The 18,921-nt window shown below is 46.3% G+C and overlaps 1 protein-coding gene across 1 annotated transcript in view; it reads right to left on the reverse strand.

Moving 5' to 3' along the window:
- The window catches only part of LOC146194329 (uncharacterized), a 327,933-nt gene that overhangs the window by 222,972 nt on the left and 86,040 nt on the right, over window positions 1-18,921 (reverse strand). The window contains exons 4-5 of the mRNA XM_084597350.1: window positions 11,176-11,223; window positions 2,777-2,884 (exon numbers count right to left, since the gene is read on the reverse strand). Coding sequence (XP_084453476.1) covers window positions 2,777-2,884; window positions 11,176-11,223 — 156 coding nt within the window. The remainder of the gene's footprint in view (window positions 1-2,776; window positions 2,885-11,175; window positions 11,224-18,921) is intronic.

Raw genomic sequence — 18,921 nt, forward strand, 5'->3', positions numbered from 1 at the left:
CACTCCGTAATCTCTTAAATTATTTATTTACAAAATGCTCATGCGTTCTAATCTAGAATATGGAATCCCCATCACGATAGACATAAACTAATTATTTCACCAGAGTTGTTCCAAAATAATGCCACTCGTTCTATTTTGTTTGACTTTAATCGTTGTGCAAGCGTAACAAGTATGAAAACTTGCCTCTCTTCAGAACTCTTAGCGTGCCACCGAAAAATTATTCGTCTGCTTGTTTGCTTTTTGTCATAAACTATACATCATTCCACTTTACGGAACACTCTCATTTCTCCTCCCACTACATGCCACAACGCACTGATGGCCACGAGGTAGGAATTTAACACCCTATCAGTGTTTGTCTTTCGTGCCTTGTATTTCATGCGAATGGACTTCCCTTCCCACTGAAGTCGACGACATCAATAATAACCAGCATTTTCGCAGTGCAGCAGCTAACATTGTATAAATAGCAGAAATACTTTTCTAAGGCTCATTGTTCTTGTTTGTGTATTTTTCTATATTCTCGTTTGTAACCCTACCCTCTTTAATGCGTCCGGCCTGGACGTAGGGTTCAATATAATAAAGAAATAAATATGGAGGCTCCCTTGACTGCCCTCTCTACTGAGGATGCCACGCGCGCCGCCTACGAAAAAATCAATAGCTTTGTTTGGGCGAGTTGGTTCATGTGTAATAAGGTATGTGGCTGCTCAAAGAAGACAGGACAAAACAAAAAAGCAGGTATGACATATACAGAGCGCAACTGCAGCCTGCCAGGTGCTTCTTTCAGAAACGATTGTCCTCAGCGGGCATTGTGGTTTATGGTATATAGGTTTTACCCGAAAGGAATACTTCCAAGAAGCCCTATTTTATTTTCCTATCTCATTTTATATCTTATTAAGTGAGAGCTCTTCGTTCTAATCTTGAGCTCCTTAAAATTGTTAGTTAAGGCTGCGGCGGCCTTTTCTTTGAAGAGTGATTCAGGCCTCAGTATGGAGTATGGTAGCAGCGCATGGTTGAACCGCCTTTCCTGTCTTCATAATGGGAGGCTTTCCTCTTGGACCCACACCCGCAATCCGTACGAAGCAGTTAACACCGTCGCCAATCACTCTCATCTTGTTGGCTTCAAAAGCATAAGAAACCAGTTTACTGACAAGTTACAGAAGCTGTATCCTGTTGATGCTTGGTTCATAGCTGAACTTGGGCCCTTTCTACAGAGTTCTTCTCACGTGCTCAGGAAGTGACACGATCCTCAAAACGGTAGCCGTACCTGCAGTTTCTCGCCGTCTTCACTATCTACAGGGAAGATTGGCGACAATGTTGCGCCACTGGAACTCTGTCGACTGCGCGGCCAATTTCTTGTACTCTGCAAGACGACATGCTTGTCTTGATGGCTCGGTGCTCTTCTTCACAACCACTTTGAGGCAATCTTAAAGCAGGCGAGCTTGATTCCAGTTTTCAGAATTTAGAGTTTTGCACAAGCGTCTACATGTTCCTGTGACGGATTCCTCCACCCAAGTAGACGTCGTAGTTTCAGTGGTGCTTTCGTGCTTTGATGAAATAAGTTGGAAATCTTGCTTGGCCGATAGTGACGGGGATAAAGTTGACTCACGTGATTGCCAGGGCAAGTATCTTCGGAGCATAAGCCCGCTGAGGACAATCGTTTCTGATAGAGGCACATGGCAGGCTGCAGTTGCGCTCTGTATATGTCATATGGATTTCTTCGTTGTGTTCTGTCGTCTTTGCTTGAGCTCCTGGTACTATATTATATGAAACTAAAAATACCTGTGACTGTTGAGAGGTCCAAATGCAAAGGCCATAAGCTGAAACTCGCCGGAAAGGTTTAATGATAAAAGAAGAAATATCGCTCTAACATGCACATTCGAACTGTGGTTGAGTTTGTTTTCGTTATTGCAAAATCATAAAATGGCGTTTATGGCACTTCTTACGCAACAAATGCATACGGAGTTACTGTATTGAAAATTTTGACGAAGTTAACATTGCTTTAGTGACATTGTTTAGTGAATTCTGCATACTGGCTCGTTTCTCCTCTTATGGTCTAGATCGCCAGATGAATGGTGAAAAATCGGTAAATTTAGGCAACGAGTGTATTTATCTATTCGGGCCCAAAAATAACTGAAGGCTACACGAATTGCAGAAGCACCTAAAATTGAGCTAATTGCATACAGAGACTTTAAATAATAACCCTGATTCCCTTGATAATAATTTGTACAAACTTATTCTCAAAGAAGGCAAACTCATTTGTAGGCACAAGGAATAACTAACACGAGAACTTAGTGAGGCCTCTCATATCCATGTGAATAGAGACACGTGTGTAGGAACACCTCCAACGACGCTTAATGACTGTGAAATTCAATATCTACATTCCTCTGATTATGAGTGGTTGGGGGTGCATGTGTTGTGGTTGTTAGAGAGTATATTAATACCTGTGTTTTTCAATAATTCTTCAGTTGTTAGTCAGCACGTGTCCCTTTTCTTTTATCGTGTCCGTCGTCGTTGTGCGTGTGTTTTAGTTATTCTACAAGAATTGGTTTTACTTGCAAGGTTAACGTCTAATTCTACAACACGTCAGCGGGCCGGTTCCGAAATGGTAACAAATCATGCCATATAAGTTACATGAGTATCGGCAGAATATCGAGCAGCTTTCTGTCTGGAAAAAGATTCATCCAGTAGGTACTTCGACGCCTCTTAGGTTAATAGTTGTTTCTATCGTATATATGCAGTAAATTATTAGAGCGCAAATATCCACCGGCTGAAAACATACCTGCCTACGCTGAACACGTTCCTCCAGCTCGTTTTCGCCAACTGACGGGCGATGAAGTTGGAGGGAAAGTGTGCTTGGTGCTCGAAGACGTTGGATGCCGACTTGCACCTGCACGGAGATAAATTCCCTCTCACATTCTGGAACATTAATGCCTTAAGACAAGCAGAGCTCCAACCATTGTGTCGCATCAGTGGTGACAGTGCAATGCACGCACTGTAACAGTCCACAAGTCGCAAGCGGAGGCCATGCATGTGGTTTTTAACAAGCAACGGAGGCCAGAGGAACCAGTGCGCAGGAATTCAGAAGCCATCTGAATAACCTTAACATGTAATGATGTCGCTATAGTATCGATAACGCTTTCCCACGCAAGCACCTAAAAATTGACCAAACATCCTAAATGTCGCTTTCCCGCACATCTTTTCTTCCGCTAGGTATTCCCCGTGTTACAGTATCAGCTGGACTTCCCTACATAACCTACTCTTCATGATTCCGTTTCTTTTTTTTTTCATCCATTACCGCTATTTCGGGCTAGCACACAAGACTCATTTAGTAAACCTCTTTGCCATTCCTTGGTCCCATTCTTCTTTATATCAGAGAATCTTCGCGTTATTTTCAGACCTCAAGTTAACATTGGAGGAAAGGTCAAGCATTCCTGCCAGACACAATCTGAAATCCATATGGCGTATGGAGAGTCATATTAATTGGTCCTATTGACTGACATTGGCACATATTGACTAGGGAGCCTGTCATTTGAACTGTAGCTCATGCCGGTTTCTCTGGCAACGAGAAGGTTAATTCCCCATTTAAATTCCGGGCTGGCGCAGCCTAGCCCTCTTTACAGGCCGGGGAGCGCCTGTTCTCCATTCGTGATATTCTGCCGTACTACTGGGAGAAATAAGAGAATACACTCCCCCAGCCCCTCCCTCACTATAGCGTTGGCCTCCCCATGGCGATGACCTGAACTCGGACTACCAGAGCCAACTACATGCCGGACTACATGCCGGACTACAACTACAACCACGGACCCAATACCCGGACGGATTCTCCTCCTCATAGATACTGTGCGGTGAACCAGAAGGCTTTCCACACACACTGCTCCCATGCCTCAATTTTCCTCATCCCCCATCACCGAACGTCGCATAGTCTTACTGGGCACTCTTATGACCAGCACTTGCACTCAAAACCAACGCAAGATCATCTCCAGTGCCATTAAGAGGATTGCGCTCCAAGGAACTTATTTTGCTTTGTAAGGGCGTCTCCTCACAGTAAGGGAGCACCCAAGGGCTAGCAAGGAGCTTCGCCCCCACCATTCGTATTTTGAAATTCAAGTCTGTACGACCAATGATGATTCTCTCACTCCTCGACAGCTATCCACGTGAATTCCCACTGCTGTTTTCCAGCTTATGTAACTCTTCAATTTGATTACGCGTCGTTTCCGTGACGTCATATTACCTTAGAATATTGATATGCGGTTCCGTAATTTGTGGTGGTTCTGTACCGAAATGTGAAAAATTCCGCACTTCTTTCTTCTCCCAAATAAGCATCACCCAGGCCTGTTCTAAAGTAAAGTTTGCTGAAATTCGCCACATGCTTTCTCTGATTCAAAAATTAAGTCAGTCATAGGCATGCTCATCACAATTCACGGGAGCACTGCAGGGCAAACGTCTCAACACATTCTTTGAAATCACCCTTGCCTCACGTAAGCTGAAGTGTGTCATCCAGTTACGTAATGATGTTTATCTACCGAATTCAAGCAACATCCATCCACATTTCAGGCCTGAGGTGACAGATAGCGCAATGCCTGTACTCCAAATTATGCTTCATGTGCCGGCCGCGTTCATGTTTTTTTTTTTGGTATCGTTATCTCGTATTTGGCTCCTAGGCCAAGTTACTGCTTTCCACTCTCTCTCTCTCTAACTCACCTGTATCGTCGTTTCTTGCACAGCATGGTGTACTGTCCTCTATTTACACAGTTTTAAACCTATTGATAGCTTCCACTGATTCGCTTCGGTAGCAAAGCTTCAGTGCTACCGGAGCGGTGGCCTTCTGGTAGAGCATTCTGCTCGCATTCGGGAAGTACCAGGCTTGATTCCTGGTGTCGCCGGGTACCCAGCGGCTTTTAAATGGATACAAGAATTTTTTTAACCTAGGGGTCAGCTTTTCTACGGTGCAATAATTGAGAAACTATCTAACGACCAGAAAGTTGTGCTTATAGGCTCATGATTCGTTGTGCCATCATACAGTCTCACACATGCGGCAGAAACCCATATATGGCCTTTTTTATTTTGCGCGAACGTTGCTCGGTGTGCTTAGAGGGAGTGAAAACTAGGATGGCGAACCACCTTTGCAAATTGCAAGTGCCGTTCGAAACTGGGCTTTGGCACCAAAAGGAGCAACGGGGTCTCAGGATCTTTTCCCAAGTGCACATACCTGAAGAAAGACGGACGCCTGGTTCGCCGTTTGTACCTGTTTTTACGGTGAGTCTCCAGCGGTAGTTTCAAACCAACCACCTGGCAGCCGAAATCGGTGTCCTAACCACTAGGCCAGGCTGCGTGATTACCAACGTAGCCACTACGAGGGGCATGCATACTGCATTCGCAAAATACTGTGGAAGCTGTTTATTTAACCGGTTTAAGCATCAGTGTTGAACTCACTGCAAGGGACCAGCACTCAATGACCACCCACGAGGAAATACACACAGCAAAGAGCTGAGCACTATCAACTGGCTTTTGTTAAGAAAGAAATAACCTTTTCTTAAATGCAAATTTTTTGTGCCAAAAATGATTGCGACACACGTGGCGGAGATTAACACGGAAGCTATAGACTAACACCGATCTGTGACGTAAGCACGATGCGGTGGCGCTTCTATCGCCAGCGTGGGCCGACTGAGGGTGAAAAGTAGGCTTAGCGCCCATAGGAATACATGGAAGCGAAATATTCCAAAGCAGTTTTCTAATTTCACGGGTCATCTGTGATGTTGTTGTTCGGTACAGAGCAACCATGAACGCCCTGGAATAGATCGTGGAAGTGTGAAACCTCATTCCCGAGGCGAAGTATTTTTAAAACAACGCGAAACGTATGAGGGTGCGAGTTGAGAGGGCGATCCCATAGAAGCACATGTAAACACAACTTACCGCAACATTTTGCTCTGTTCAGCTGCTTTGAACCCTTCTCATTTTTTAGTAAACGTCTTGTACGATGCCCCGACGTTATGTTGCATGACAAACTACATTTTCTTGCAAGTAATACAAGTCTGACGACTTGCGGGACCGTTCACAACACGATAAACTGACCGCGCACAGTAGCAGACGACCATGCAACACCGGCGCTGTCGCTAGCAGACGCTCCGGAGCTGGAGGCGGCCGCAGTGGGTATCGCCAGCTGCGCTGTCGTCTTCTGCAATGCGCGAATCTCGTTCGGTGCATATTGTTGCATGGCGTTTGACAACTGCTTTTTAAAAGTAATTCTGTCTAGGGCGTATCACTGGAGCGACAGTATTATCAAGCTTATTTAACCTATGCGGCAGCATATCAGACTGTAAGCAAAACTGCGTGATTCGCTACACCAAGCTTGCCTTTCGGCGGTGTCTGGATTCATAGCACAAGTTATTCGGTGAGTTTTAAAAGCAGATTGCCTCCGTAAGACGCACCATACTTTATCACACACTTCTTCAAAGCGCTGGTCAACGTTTAACGACCGGCCACCACTTCTGATGCTCTGCGAAATGAGAAAAATGTTCCGGTAAATTGTGTTTACATGTATTGATACCGGTCGCCCTCCGAACTCGCTCCCCCCCCCCCCCCCCACATGTTTAGCGGTACTTTAAAAATACTTCTCCTTGGTAATGAGATCTTATATTTTCGCTATCTGTTCTAGGGTGTTCATGATTCCTCTGTGTCGAATAACGACATCATAGATGCCCCCTGAAAAGAGAAAACTGCTTTGAAATCTTTCGGTTCCATGTATTCCTAAGGCCACTAACCCTACTTTTCACCCCAGTGGGCTGCCGCGCTGCGAGCGCCCCCTTTGTTTATAAACACGGTGTTGGTCTATAACTAAAGTATTTTTCTTGAGGAAGAAACAAGGGTGCGCTGCTACTGCAGATCTCGCTCACCTGATTTTTTTTATTTATTTCAAGTTGTATCGGTCGGTCAGAAACAAGATTGTAGGGGTGTAAGACTGCTAATGCAGACAAGAGGAGTGAACAAATTAAATAAACCAAACGTATAGTCACTACCAAGTTTAGACTTACGGCAAAAAAAGCCGATCTGTTCGCAAAAATATTGCGTTGATAATATATGCCTCAGCGAGATCCTTCCTCTCTCGGTGCCTGGATAGGTGCTTGAATAGCGAACACCCTCCACAACAACCAATATGCCCCGCTAAGTTTTGAAATGGCCAAACCGACCTATCCCTCCGTCCAACGCAGTAGGGGAGCAAAGTAAGACACCCTAGCGAGCGTGTGCCGGGAGCATGCCGATCTGAATGCGTGCACTACCGGATGAAGCACTCCAGGCGTTTAGACTGGCGCAGACTGCCACCTAAAGGAACACTTCGTCGCAGTGGGTTATATACCTGTAACGAAGATCGGGAGACACAAGAAAGAATTTGCAGAATGATCCTAACACTCTGGCAGGAGTGCAGTTTCACTCAAGATAATGCCATTTTTGCCGAAAGTGAGCAGGCTTCATAACTTGGCCCTCCTCAGCGTAGGAGAGTGTCTGTGTTTTTAGTGGTTTTGCGTGTAACTCTGGATGCATGTGTCCAAGCTCGATTTCCAACTCCCTCCCATCTCAAGAGAGCTACCCGAATTGCCATGCTACTGCTATGTCGACCCTATCAGCTGTCCTCGGGACGTCTCAAACCCGAATAATATTTAATGGCCGGCCATGGCATCTGCCCACTACTATCCGCCAGAGGCACAGTCATTATTGTTCGCTCATAGCGCCCTTAGCCCCCAAGCCAGATATATATATATATATATATATATATATATATATATCCTTGACGAAGGCCGGGCCCCGGCCGAAACGTCGGAAATAAACCTTTGTTTTCGTTTGTGCGCCCCTACCTCATCTTATATATATATATATATATATATATATATATATATATATATATATATATATATATATATATATATATAAAGATTTATAGCTCAATCCTCTCTCCCCTGCAGTTTTGGTTTCAGCCAACCAAAGAGGGCACTCACTGACGCGTAGAGGTCATGTTTGGCGTACAAACAGAATTGTATTTATCGCTGTTTTGTTCCCTTTGATTAGCACGAATGCTTACTCAAGTCTCCTCAAACGTTAAAACCATAAAAAATGATGAAGCAACTAATATATGTTATCTTTACCACTCATGCAACCATGAGCAGCTGAAACTGAAATCAAAACTGCATGACAAAAGCTGAATTGTAAGTAATTTAGCTGGCGTAAGTTATTGTGGTGATTCATGTATACTATCGCCTTGCGCACTATTATTGTACTCCTATACTATTAAATGTAAAACAGCTTAGCCGGCGTCGCACCCCTGTCTCGGTTACCGGTGTCTCCGGAAGCTGAACTCCGCGATTTGAATCGACGCGGCTCACTGAAACGCGGAGACCTAAATCTCGACGTCAGCGCAGAAATGCGTTTCGTGTGGAGACTATACAGAGCATTTTGGTAGGCTAGTTGGTGCCTGAAATGCGGGGATAAAAAATTACAAGGGTTCAATGCGGCTGAACCAAATATTTAGCGAAACCATTAGCAGCAGGTGACCGACCGTTCTTCTCTTTTTCTTCGTCTTTAGCCCACATATAATACCCCGCTTTAACCAACCCGTATGAACTTGCCCTAGTGGCCTATAGGGGTAAAGTGAATGCCTGGGTCCCAGCAGGCTGATTCTGACATAACTGTCCCATGTGAAACGAGCGACCCAAGTTGGCAGCTCCTGCCAGCCCACATATGAAGCCCTGCTTTAACTATGCCGTATGAACGTGCCTGACGTCACGTATCACGTGAGCACCAGCTGCGCCTCTAGCGCGCCACGCCGACCGCGTTTGTGTCACGTGGGGTGCGACGTCACGAGCTGCGCCGTGGCTGCGACCGCGCCACGCCGACCGCTTAAGTTGGTACCCCAGCTCACCCTAGTGTCACGTGGGGTGTGAGGTCCCAGCGTCACATTGGTGCAGCCGCGCCACGCTGAAGGCTCGAAACCTAGAGTAGTATTGCTTTGGCAATAAAAACAGCGCCGGTGTCGTGCTGTCGCGTCCTTGTTTTCAGACTGTTTTTTATCTAATATTGGCCGCCAATGACGAAATGACAGCGCCTTTGAAAGTAGTTCGCGCTGCTCTGCCTGCCACTGGAACTGTCCGGGACAGCTCCGTCCGCAGAAGAGGTTCGCGCTGCCGGTTGAACGGGCCGATTAGTTGTAGGTAATTACCCGAGCTAGGAGGAAGAAGTACTTCTAGCAGTATATATTACATTTATGACGACTTGACGACCCGGCAGTATGCGTTACCAAAGTACTCGTACTAAACAGAATATGGCCAGCGACATCAGTCGGGCGCCAGCGCTCAGGAGCCAAATTTTGTTACGTTATTCTTTAGCATGATAAAGGCGACGAAAATGAAGTGAAGTGGCGCAGTTCAGTGTGGTGATGTTAGGGCGAGTTCAGCGAACGACGTTAGAGGGCTAAGATCACCCCCGCGAGGCTGGAAATATTCCATGCAGACATGACCGGCAGGGCGGAATAACAGCAGCGCGCTCAGCTGTACTTCTCTGCCAACGACTTAGTTGAAGAAAAGCATAAAACAGTAGTTTTCACCACGAGCGGTCCGGCAACGTATTCACTGCTGCGATGATACCTAGCGCCAAAGAAGCCAGCGGATGGAACAACTCTTACGGCAGCTTTCTTGACCTCTAGTGCACACTTCCAGTCGAAGGTGCACGAGTCGTTGCGAGGTTCCGTCTTCTCGGGACGGAGGCAAAACTTGTGTCAAAACCACTAAACTACGGCAATGAATAGGCTCCTGGGTGATTCCAGGTTTGTACACGCACGTGACCGCCTAATGCGCTACCAGACTGTGTGCCGCATAAATAAAGCAGGAATGTAAACCCCACTTGCGGGAAGCCTCGCGAACTTTATATTGCAACCGACAAGCACTGGCTGGTGCCAGAGAAGCCCCGAAAAAGGACGCAGACGTTGTAGAGGAAGGTAGTAACGGCAGGGTGTAGTGGCAGGTTGCAGCGGTAGTAGTGGCAAAAGCGGCAGGCAGTAGCGGCATGTGCAGGCAAAGATGAAAATAGCCGAATTCGCGGAATAGCCGACGATAAAGGATCCCGCTTTGCAGCGACCAGACGGCTGGTGAAAGGAGTTGATAGAAACGAAGCGCAGTGCTTGGAATTAACGAGATTCCCGAGCAACCACCGCAATAGGTCGACGTTTAGCGTAAAATGGACAGTATACGAGGAACAGCAGTCAACTTGGACTTTGTAATTCACAAGGGTGGAATCTTCGTCTAGCCGGTAACGGTGACCTATCACATGAAAGTGTAGCGCAAAAAGGACGAAACTTCGTGTTTACGAAGGTTCCATGGTATTTATTTATTCTGGCGGGTCAGTAAGCGAGTTTGCAGCTCTTATCCTTTGCACAAATGGGACATATATCTAGCACGTGGTCTGCGAGTCTGATTTAAGTTGTGTCCACCACGAAACAGTGCGCTGCAGAAGACAATGCAAACGACATCCGTTCAAGCTTGGGACCGACAGGGAAACGAAGCCCATTGTTGATGCAATGCTCGTACATTTCGCCGAGCGACTCAGCTTAGATATCGCTAGCTGACTTGGGAAACAGAACGCGGAGAGCTAGTGATATATTTTGACATGGATACCATAGCTGCTTCCTTTTGAAGCGATGCTCATGCCAAATCAGCGTTTTAAGAAGCGTTGAGATATTATAACCTCCTAAGGTGAGTATTGAAAGGAATTTAAAGTTTATCTCTGGGGTTCCTGTGAGCTAAGATTTTGCATTAAACCTAAGAAGCTTTTGTAGTAGAAATAGTGAGAAATTTTCATAGCATTGTGAATCCCGTCGGATTTACTTTTGCTTGCCCTTTTACTGAACGCGCGCATTTGAGCACACAGTTTTGAATAATTTGATCTAGCCTTGAGAAGTAATCAGCGTTTTAACTCTATTCAACTGTACCTTTTCGCCCTGTCCCGTGTCTTGAGCTACGGAGTACCCGTCTTTAAAGAAGCTTTTTAGCGGTCTCAGGAGCGTGGCGATTTTTCTCTAGTTCGGCTGATCGGTCGAGTCAGTCTCCGAAGGAGATTTCATCCGGCTACAAACGTTTAGTGCGCGCAATAGTGGCGCAGTGTTCTATTTGGAGCAAGCGTAAGGGAAATGCTTACACGAGGCCGAGTTGGACGTGCACCAGGGAATCTCCAAGCGTCGTGCACCTGTAATATAAAACAAGACACATTCAGATGTCATAAGCTACGAGAAATTAGGGCGGTTGCTCGCAAAGAAAGCATCCCATAAGCGTAGAGCATGAGGAACGAACATATTAGCTAGCAGCCACAGATGCTCTCATAACCGATAAACAGCCCATAGGAGTACACGACTTACTGCGCCTTACTTAATATTTGCATGTTCTGTCAATCATAAAAAGCAAGGAGGCAATGATAGAAGCCAATACACATTGCAAACGAAGGAACAAGCAAAAGTTCGTTTCAAAAAAGAACAGTACAACGGTGCGGAAATATTACACACAACACATATATTTCAAGGAAACGTGATCCATATAAGCTCTTGTATATAATGGCTTCTACTTACCATCTACAAAGCTAGGCCTCTATACAGTGGGCATGGGAGAGCGGCTACCATGCGGTCGCTAAGTTCCCAATTCTGCTTTCCTGTGCAGCTTGCTTTTTATGGCTTCTAGCTTTCCCCGACTGACACGTGTTACGCCTCAGCATCTGGATGGGAACTTAAACCGGATATACGCCTACCAACAGCTGGCAACAGGCCTTATCTGAGCAAGCAAACGTCATCACCTTCACGCTCGTGGAAAATCGACACATCCGTCAGCAGCAGCACTGCACCGCGCCTATTTAAGCAACTGGCATCTACGAGGCGCTTCCAGTGGTCATGGGAGAGCGGCTACCATGCTGTCGCTAAGTTCCCCATTCTGCTTTCTTCTGTATGTTTGTCAATCTGAATCGCTATTTTGCAAACGTACAAACAATGCATGTTTGCTGCTCTTCCCTTGCCCACAAGTGCTTGCTACCATGTTCAACGATTGTGTATCCACTGCAATGTTACTCCTACTTTCAGGAGATGTAGAACTAAATCCTGGTCGTAACAAGGAAGCGGACCGTCAGCATAGCGAAGTTACGGCCGCGATAGCTGCTTTGTTATCCAAGTTTGACACGCGACATGAAGAAATGATGAATGCCATAGCTGAACTAAAAGTTAACCAAGAAGCGATATCTGAGACTTTTTCAGACCTTTTTAATAGGATGACTGCCGTGGAAGCCGCAGTTGAGTGTTTCGAAAACACGCCCTCTATTAGCGATCTTACTACAGCAGTCCAAGAGTCAGTATCAAATGAGAGCGCTGCGCTGGCGTCCAGACTGGACGAGCTGGAGGACCAGTCAAGACGCGACAACTTAATATCTTTACACACAGCATATCCGAGTATTGTGAGCTGGCGGGCACCAAAGCGGCACTTTTTGAGGTTTAGTTGAAGACCGGCGCGGGTTAGGCTGGTGAAGACCTGGCGAAGTGGAGTCAGGTGGATCGGGAAGTTGGTTGAGAAGATGACGATATCATCGATGTAGCATAAACAGATTTTCCATTTCAGGCCGCGCAGTATGGTGTCCGTCATTCTTTGAAACGCGGCTGGGGCGTTACAGAGTCCGAATGGCATAACATTAAATTCGTATAGTCCGTCTGTGGTAATAAAGGCGGTCTTAGCACGACCCGCCTCTGCCATGGGCACCTGCCAATACCCGGAGCGCAAATCGAGTGGGGAAAAGAATTCTATGCCTTGCAAGCAGCCTAGGGCATCGTCGAATCGTGGGAGGGGGTACACGTCACGACGAGTAATTTTGTTGAGGCGGCGACAATCACCACAAAATCGTATTGAGCCATCCTTCTTCTTAACTAGGTCCAGAGGAGACGACCATAGACTACGTGATTCTCTAATTACTCCGCGTTGCAGCATGTCATCGACTTGTTGGGGAATATAACACGGCGCTAAGTCGGGGACTCACGATACGGCCGCTGATGGAGAGGTGAGTGAGCTCCAGTCTCGATGAAGTGGGGAACGGTTGTCGTGCGGCCCAAGGAAGATTGCGGGATGTCGAAGCAGGAGCGGCATTGCTGTAGAAGGGCAAGAATTTGCTCGCTGCGGCGCGGCTCTAGAGCGCTGTCCACAGCATGGTCAAAACGGTCGCGCTGTGGCGGATCTGAAGCCACACGAGTTGGAGTCAAGGCGTCAACTTGGCAAACAGGGAATGCCACATCATCACAGGCGAACAGAAGGTGCAGGGCTCGATGCTGCCGAGGCGCTCCCCTTCAATCAACATAGCGGGAGACGAAAGAGGTTTGGCTACCAGAAGTGTGCAAGGGCGGTTGTCCATGTCAAGGACGGCAAGCGGCAACGGTAAGTAGCGGTGGCGGCTGACAACGTTGGAGGACACAAAGAGGTTTGTGGCAGCTGTGGCAGAAGAGGCAGTGAGGGGAACCAGAGAGGCTCTAACGGGTGGGATGGCTGTGTCATCAGCTACGAGGAGTTTGGACGCAGAACGAGGACATGGCTCGTGCAGCAGGGCATCAGACAGTGCATAACTTGGTTCAATGGACTTTAACTTGACTACTTGAGCACTGGCGCAGTCAATAATAGCAAGATCAAAAAACAGCGCGGCTACTTGGGACAAACAGAGAAGGGAGAATAACGGACAAGCGCTGACTAACAACTGAAGTTTATTCGAAAAAAAGCACAGGTAATATACACTTTTTTTCTTCAAGAACCAGGACGCATGCGCTCCCAAACAAGCATCAGTCTAATCATGGGAATCCAAATATACAATCTCAGTGTCATGCAGAAGCACCGATGGCGTGCTCACGCAACTATCCCCTTTTTTATGGATGTGATAGGCTTCCGATAACTCCCTGGTTAGTTATCGGAAGCCTATCACATCCATAAAAAAGGGGATAGTTGCGTGAGCACGCCATCGGTGCTTCTGCATGACACTGAGATTGTATATTTGGATTCCCATGATTAGACTGATGCTTGTTTGGGAGCGCATGCGTCCTGGTTCTTGAAGAAAAAAAGTGTATATTACCTGTGCTTTTTTTCGAATAAACTTCAGTTGTTAGTCAGCGCTTGTCCGTTATTCTCCCTTCTCTGTTTGTCCCAAGTAGCCGCGCTGTTTTTTGATCTTGCAATGCACCAACTAGCTCAGATTTCCGTTCTTCTTCAATAATAGCATGATTCTGGGACAGGAAATCCCAGCCTAGAATGACGTCATAAACATATGGGGAAGAATGATGAATTCGATGATGCTCAAGGCTCCAGCAACGACGACGCGAACAGTGCAGACAGCTTTCGGCTGTATACTGTGAGCGGATGCGGTACGAAGCGATAGTCCCCCAAGAGGCGTAGTCACCTTTCGGAGGGAGAGACAGAGTTTTTGGCTGATGACTGATACAGCGGCACCGGTGTCGACGAGCGCAAGAGTATGAACACCTTCAACTATCACAGCAATAATATTCGCGGGATTAATACGAGGATTTTGAAATTCTGTCGAATGCGCAGTTCGTGCTTCGCGAACTGCGGCGGTTAGTATTCCGGCTGGGTAGCGGGTCGTTGGCGCATTGGCGAAAAGGAGCGGCGACGTGGTGACGGCGAACGACGATAGAGGAAGTTGGGAGGATCAGGGGGTGCTGTTCGAGGACCCGATGGGACTGGTAACTGGGGGGCCAAATAAGGTGGCGCAGGCCGTGGAGCAAAGGCCATATTTAAGCGGCGCCGGCAGTAGCGTGTAGTGTGCCCAGGGATGCCGCAGTGGTAGCAAACAGGGCTGTGGTCTGAAGTGCGCCATGGAGATGGTGTCTGATGCAAGGGGGGAGCAAAAACTGTTGGTGCCGAATGCATAGGGGGCGAAGCATAGGCATATGCTGGCGCAGGAGGTGGACTTGAAGTGACTTCGGCATACGTACGACGCAGTACCTGAGGAGCAGCCGGTGTGAACGCTGGAGCGTAGCTCAGTGGCGCAACGCCGGACGGTGAAATTGTGGGCGCGGAGATTGGCATAAAGTGTGCGACCGGAGCAGATTCAGGGTCAGGATTAGGGACGATTGCAGAGACATGTCGCTGGATTGCACGGCGAAGCTCTGGAACAAGGCCTGTTTTTTATTACTCCTTAACATATGGCTTCAGGGACAGTCGTCGCGCGACTTCCACAGGTACAAAAGCCTTGATGTCTTCGGAGAGGCTAGATGACTCCCTCTCCGTGGCTAGTACAGCGAGCAAAGCATGAGGCTGGCGAATCAAAACACGCTCCTTGCGGTCTCGTCATAGCTTTGAAAGCTGTCGTAGATTTCTCTTACCGTATTGGGGCATACTGAAGGCGCCGTCATCAATTCGTGTGAGGACTTGACGTATCTTAACGGCCTCGGTCATGTCGGGTCAACGTGGCGACAGAAATAAAGAATGTGCTTAATGTAACTGGTGACCTTTTCACCGGTGAGCTGCACTCGCGACCGAAGACGCTGTTGCGGGCGGAGTTTTCGGACGGCGGCCGAAGACATCAGAAAATTTGGTCTTGAAATTAGCCCAGGTGGTGAAGTCCGACTCGTGGTTTCGAAACCACAGATTAGATACGTCGCTCAAGAAAAATATGACACCTTACGATTGTCGTCCAGTTATTGTGACGGCAGTCCCGTTCGTAAGCGGACAGCCAATCGTCGACGTCGTCATCGCTGCTTCCACTGAAGGTAACGGGGTCCCGTTGACGAAGGGAACCTGTGCAGGTGACGGCCGGTGCTAGGTGCAATGAGGTCGGCTCCGTCATTGGTGTAGTCAACGTTCTGCTGCGAAGTTCCAGGGCGAGATGGGTACAGGGAACCTCAGATTGACCTCCAGCAAGTGAAATGTGGATTTAATAGTTTGGTCGAACGTCTAGCGCTGCCAGTAGTTCGGACACAGCAGAATAGAATTGCCAGCCGCAGGGCACAGCTTCAGCGCGAGAGAGTAGCGCCGGAGACACGCGATGGGGATAGCGATGCCGCAGCGTTCTCTGTTCTTTGTCTTCTTTACATATACAATAATGACATATTTAATATTTCAATGACGCAACAGATCGTACTGCATGCCGACGATACCAATGTTTTTGTCTGGTGCTAACCTTCAAGAAATCGAAACCAGGTCAAATACCTGCTTGGAAAAACTTTACACTTGGCTATATTTGAGCAAACTCCAGCTGAATACAAAGAAAACAATTATTATTTATTATTTTCTATTCCAAATATAATCCAGTTTACTGTGACATTACTCTTCGCTGTACGCTTCCACAGCATTAGAACAAATTGCAAGCTACTCATTTCTAGGTGTTGTTTTCAATCAAATTTCACCTGGTCTGATCACATGGACAATGTATGTATCAAAGCAGCCTGATCTATTGGCATGGTTTGTCGACTTCAGTGTCTTTTACCCGCTCGCTTTAAGAAACAGTTGCATTTTTCACTTGTTCACTCCCGTTTTAATTATTGCTTATTAGCCTGGGGCCATTGCCGTCGAACTGGCGTGGACAAATTGTTAACACTCCAACGTTGAGCGGTTCCATTACTTGCATAGTCTGGAACCTGTATCAGTGTAAGAGATCTATGAAACAGTTTACTATACCACTTGTTACAAAGTCCTACACTATTAGGTTATATGTCTTTTAATCTTCACAAAAATAGCAGAAAACTACAACAATTTTCATCAATATTACCTTAGCAGAAATACTACTCACTTTCTGCGGCACACCTCAGTTCTAGTAATACATCCCCGTAGAAATTATGGTAAGGAAACAGTGGATTATCAAATTAAGCTGATTTATAACGCACACCCTGAACTAATCGATATAGCCCAGAGAACTAATACAGCTCATAAATTCAAACATGGATGTTCGACCTTTATATTCGTGTATGTTTGATTTGTACTACGCGGCATTATTTATATTTTTAAATAATAAGATTTTCCCCCTTTCACAATAGAGCATTCCTCTTTTTTTTACAATTCATTCTATTGCCTCTTGCACAACCCAATTACAGAAATCCCTCTAAATTAAAGTTGAGAAACGTGAAATGTCTATATGTTTCCACATGTGCATCTAGTCAAAATATAAAGCTACGAACACTGTTTTTGTTTTTGTTTGTGAAACTGCTGTCGTCGCCACTGCGGCTGCATCTTCGTTTCCCTCTGAGGTCGGTGCCCTGTCAGGAGGACCTACTCCCTCCTTTTGTCCCGCCTTCAGGGCAAACATTCTGTATTATCTTCATTCTTAATAAATGTCTTCTAAAATATAAAGTGCGATGTACATCGGCTTTATAGCGTCACCGTTACAGAAACCGGCACCGGCAAAATTGTTGTATTGGTTTCTTCCTTTTACCTTAATTCTAGGCACAGGTGTATAATATATGCAGTATTTCTAGCAGCACTGCAGGTCATTTTTTTTAATTTCTAGTTGTGACAGACTGTAGCGACCTTCCCTACTACATGAAAAGCACGTTGAAGAAATTTTACTGCAGTTGTTCTTTAAGCTAATTCATGTGTGCAGGTGCGAAATCTGCATGATTTGGTGGCTTCCTAGATTTAATTTGTTGACTACCAGCTTGTACAAAGCTGTAAAAGCTCTGTTGTGGATCAAGTCGTCGCCGCTTGCTGCAACAAAAATAACATTGGACTGCTTGAAGCGTTTGCAGCACACTGTCGTACTTTGAAACGCGTTTCTCGAGTCCTTCGCAATAAAATAACTCATTATACATTTTTTGAAGGAACTTGAACTGGAATGAATAGCGATTGCAGAAACCCTGAAAAAAATAAAATGAAATGCCGCACATCCGTTCCTTTGCACTAAGCACGTAGCGAACTGAGCATGAATCGGCGCATGGTTATGAGTGCACATAATTGCTCAACATGTGACCAGTCAAGGTTTGTGGCGGGGGCTCAGTGAGAGTGCATGGACCCGATTTGCCAGTACAATGAAAATTGTTCTTTGCGGCTGGATTAAAAGCTTGAGCAGCTCGGGCGTGTGCCGGCTCAAAAAGAAAAAAAAGAAAAACATTGCAGTGTGTTTATATACGATCGGCCCAGTATGCCCTGCCGCAGAGTTAATTAACATGCAAGTTGCTTCCTCGTTTCTTTGCAGATAACGCCTATCATATTCTGTATCATATATTTAACGCGAATGGCCTGCAAACCTTTGTAGAAAATCTCAGGATGTAAACGCTGTGTATTGCACCGCGTGTCTATACTCTATACATGATAACTTGCAAAGCGTTTGGTTAAGTTCGCGCTGAGTAAAAAAAAAAAACAAACAATAAACGCAAGATTGTTACGTTCCTTGTTCCTACACTCATCGTAGTGTTCACACAGAGTGCACAGCTAAGCACAACACTGCATCCCGACTTTATGTTTCACACGAAGCGTATCTGTGTTTACGCAGCGCAAGGCAGCGGTTTTGTCCTATTAAGCGAGCCATCGTGGCGGGCGTAGTTCTCGGAGGGCTAGGAGATGACGCTCGGCATTTCGCATATCGCCTATTGCGAAAACTGCATTTCATTTTTGACAGTGTGATTGAATTCGAAGTAACATGTTCTGAGTACTTTTGCTCAGTAAAAATTAATAAAATAGGATAACGGCGCTAATACCATGACAACGTACTTATAACAACATCAGGTACACCTGTATGCGCCAGTCGTAGAGAAGAATAGCGTCCCATAATTAAAGCTCACCCACATCATGTGGGGCTTTCACCACATCCCCTCTCCGTTTCATTCTGTTTTTGCTTTGAACGTTTTTCGGTTACACAAAGAGTTACACTACCTCTTCCTGTTCGGCTGTCAGGGGTTTAGCGAAGTCAGCATAGGCTTGGCGTTGTATA

Source organism: Amblyomma maculatum, chromosome 3, assembly GCF_055883805.1.
Source record: "Amblyomma maculatum isolate TAMU_Amacu chromosome 3, ASM5588380v1, whole genome shotgun sequence".
Taxonomy (NCBI): domain Eukaryota; kingdom Metazoa; phylum Arthropoda; class Arachnida; order Ixodida; family Ixodidae; genus Amblyomma; species Amblyomma maculatum.